The following is a 2,999-nucleotide window of genomic DNA, read 5'->3' as shown; positions in this document are numbered from 1 at the left end:
CCTTGTAAATACACTCGAAACCTTTTTAGTGCGTAAATTATTGCCAAAGTTTCCAGTTCAAAACTGTTCTTTTGGAACAGTATTGCTCCGAAGCCTAAAGCACTTGCGTCGCAATGTAGTTCTGTTATATCGTTAGGTTCGTATATTGCCAATACCGGGGATTCCACTAACTTTTTTTTTAGGCTATTAAAGGTTCCCAGTTCCATTTCACCGAACTGAAATTTTTTGTCTTTTTTCGTAAGGTCATAGAGGGGTTTAGCAACAGTTGAAAAATCCTTAATAAACCTGCGAAAATATGAGCACAGACCAAGAAAACTCTGGACTTCTTGAACTTTAGTCGGAAATGAAAAATTTTCAATGGCTTTTAACCCTTTTTCATCAGCTTTTATACCTTCATTCGTTATCACATAGCCTAGGTAAGATACTCTCGATTGTAAAAACTCACATTTGTCTAACCGTAGCTCTAAACTATTTTGCACTAACCTTATGAAAACTTTCTGTAAAATGTCTAACTGCTGTTCAATACTCTGCGTTGTGATCATGATGTCGTCGAGGTATATGATAACCTCCCCACTTCGAATCATGTCTGCGAAAATTTTATTAATCAATTTCTGAAAGGTTGCTGGAGCATTTCTCAGCCCGAACGGCATCCTGAGGAATTCATATTGCCCTAGTGGCGTCGTAAAAGAGGTGTATTTTATAGAATCTTCGCTCATAAAAACGTTGCAAAATGCATTCTTAAGATCTAGTTTGGTGAAAATTCTTTTGTTCACTAGCCTGTCTAGTAAGTCATATCTATAAGTGGCATGGGGTAACTGTCTTTTGACGTAACTTTGTTTAACTTCCTGTAATCAACGCACATCCGTAATTCTCCTGTTTTTTTCTTTACCAATACTATTGGTGATACAAACTCTGACTCACTAGGCCGTATGTAATCCTTTGCTAAATATTCGTCTATTATTTTCTGCAGTTCTTGCTTCTCGTTATACGATAATCTTCTAGGGGTACAACTGAACGGCTTATCAATTTCTAGCACTAATCGCATTTCCTTTCTTACCATAGGTCTAGTCGGTCGTTTGGAGTTAACATACGTTCTACTGAAAATATCACGGAAACGTTTTCCATCGCTGTATTCTACTTCTTCACCAATTTTGTAACCTGTTTCTTCGGTTTTATCATTATCGCTTCTTATATCTATTGCTAAAATTTGACTAACGAACTCATCATACACTTCACTACTTTCATTTGTTCCCACTACTTTGTCATTATCTTCGGCCTTATACATTTTCTCAACTTCGCAAACTTTGCTACTTTCATTTGTAACCATCACGTTGTCTTTGTCTTCGGGAATATACATTTTATCAAATTCGTTAAATTTTACTTCCAGTTGAAACCACTAATTTGTCTTTATCTTCAGCCTCATGCACTTTCTCAACTTTGTTAACATTGTTTTCAACGTCTACTTCTACTGTCTTATCCATAAATTCAATATTGCCAATTTTTAATTTTGCGTCGCACTCATTTATAAAGTTCCTCCCTAGTATCACCGAATAACCAATTGACTCATTGGGAACCACCAGAAGTTTAATTAACACTTGTTTATTCAAAACTTTAACATAAACTTTAATTTTTCCATACACTTTTAGAAATGATTTGTTTAATCCATAGTAGCAACTCTGCACTTCTAATATCTGCACCCTTGTTGGAACCAAAGCTTGTTTAATTAAACTTATAGGGCTTCCGGAGTCAACTAGGCATTCTACGAACATTACAGTATTAGATTCGGTTATGATACTTAAACTAAAATAACTTACAAGTGTTTTTTGCTGGCGTCTTCTTATACTGCTTCAGTTAGGTGCGTAGTATCCCTGCTCTCCGCATGCAAAGCACGATCCGGCCTCCCGTTTCGGTTTTTGGCACTCCTTGCCATAGTGACCCGTACAATTGCAGTTATAGCATCTCAGCCTATCGCCCGTTGGAACGTTTGTAGTAGTAGTAGTTGTTGTTGTTGCCTTTCTAGGCGGTGGTTGTGGTAGTGTAATCGAGCAAAATGCCCTAATAACTTCGCTCGCCGTTGAACAATTTTGTAGCTTGGCTTGGATACGCAGTTGCCTGTCTGGTATGCCTTCGACTAAATAATCTGCTAACTCGCCGTCGCTAAGGTTTAGTCCACTGCTAAGAACGCACTTGTCGTTGAAGTAATTTGGGAAGCTTTCATCAGATGACCACATACGTTTTTCGAATTTTCGCCGTTTCTCGAATTTGTTTTCATATGATGCAAACACTGATTTCATTTCCTTCAACAGCTCATCAGTGTTTTTTGGAAATGTTGTCTTTGCGTTGTACCAAGCTAAGGCTGCACCTCTCAACTTTAAATGAACAACAACGCCCATTGGAGCGTCGTCCACGTTAAATACGTCCCTGTAGTGAAGCAGTTGCTTCTGCCAAGCGTTAAAATCGTCGCCACCCTCGTATTTCGGAATAATTTCCTTCAGCATCTCGAAAACATTATTTGCGTCTTTTTGTTTGCTTGTGCTGACCGCCATTTGGTCTTTTTCCAACAACCGTTTTTTTTAACTGTAGTACTTCTAGTTCTTTCTGCACCAACTCTAGCTTGAGCTGCTCCATCTCTACGTTGTCTCGCTCACACACAGATTGGTTCGGCTCGTTATGCTGCGTTGTTCATTGTCTTTGTCCAAACGGTCTCCAAATGTACCGCTACGTACACTAGCCACGCCACTTTGTACAAACACTACATCGTCGCCGTTGTTAACCTCTTTTGACGCACCGTTGATAACCTCTTTTGACGCACCGTTGTTGACTTCTTTTGACGCACCTTTGTCATTCCTTTGCCGCTCAACCATATCTTTGCCCGCAACGTTTTCTTTTTCCGTAACGTTTTCTTTACCACTGCTCGCTCCATCTTCCGCACCATTGTCTTCGCCCGGGCAGATTCCTCGGGCTTCTGCCGATAGTTCTTTCAGTCTAGCAGCTAGCGA

General features: G+C 39.5%; 1 protein-coding gene across 1 annotated transcript; it reads right to left on the bottom strand.

Annotated features, from left to right (window-relative positions):
- Positions 1–1,586: 1,586 nt before the first annotated feature.
- Positions 1,587–2,645, bottom strand: LOC108374581 (uncharacterized). The gene is made up of 2 exons (XM_017630559.1): positions 1,811–2,645; positions 1,587–1,757 (listed from the first exon to the last, which is right to left on the bottom strand). The coding sequence occupies exon 1, from the start codon at positions 2,544–2,546 to the stop codon at positions 1,848–1,850; it is 699 nt and encodes a 232-aa protein (XP_017486048.1). The 5' UTR covers positions 2,547–2,645; the 3' UTR covers positions 1,587–1,757; positions 1,811–1,847.
- Between the last annotated feature and the right edge of the window lie 354 nt (positions 2,646–2,999).

This window comes from Rhagoletis zephyria, unplaced genomic scaffold (assembly GCF_001687245.7).
Source record: "Rhagoletis zephyria isolate East Lansing unplaced genomic scaffold, Rhagoletis_zephyria_1.1 Rzeph_scaffold_07868, whole genome shotgun sequence".
Lineage (NCBI taxonomy): Eukaryota > Metazoa > Arthropoda > Insecta > Diptera > Tephritidae > Rhagoletis > Rhagoletis zephyria.
The sequence above is the reverse complement of the archived record's forward strand: the minus strand, read 5'-3'. Positions and strand labels throughout refer to the sequence as shown.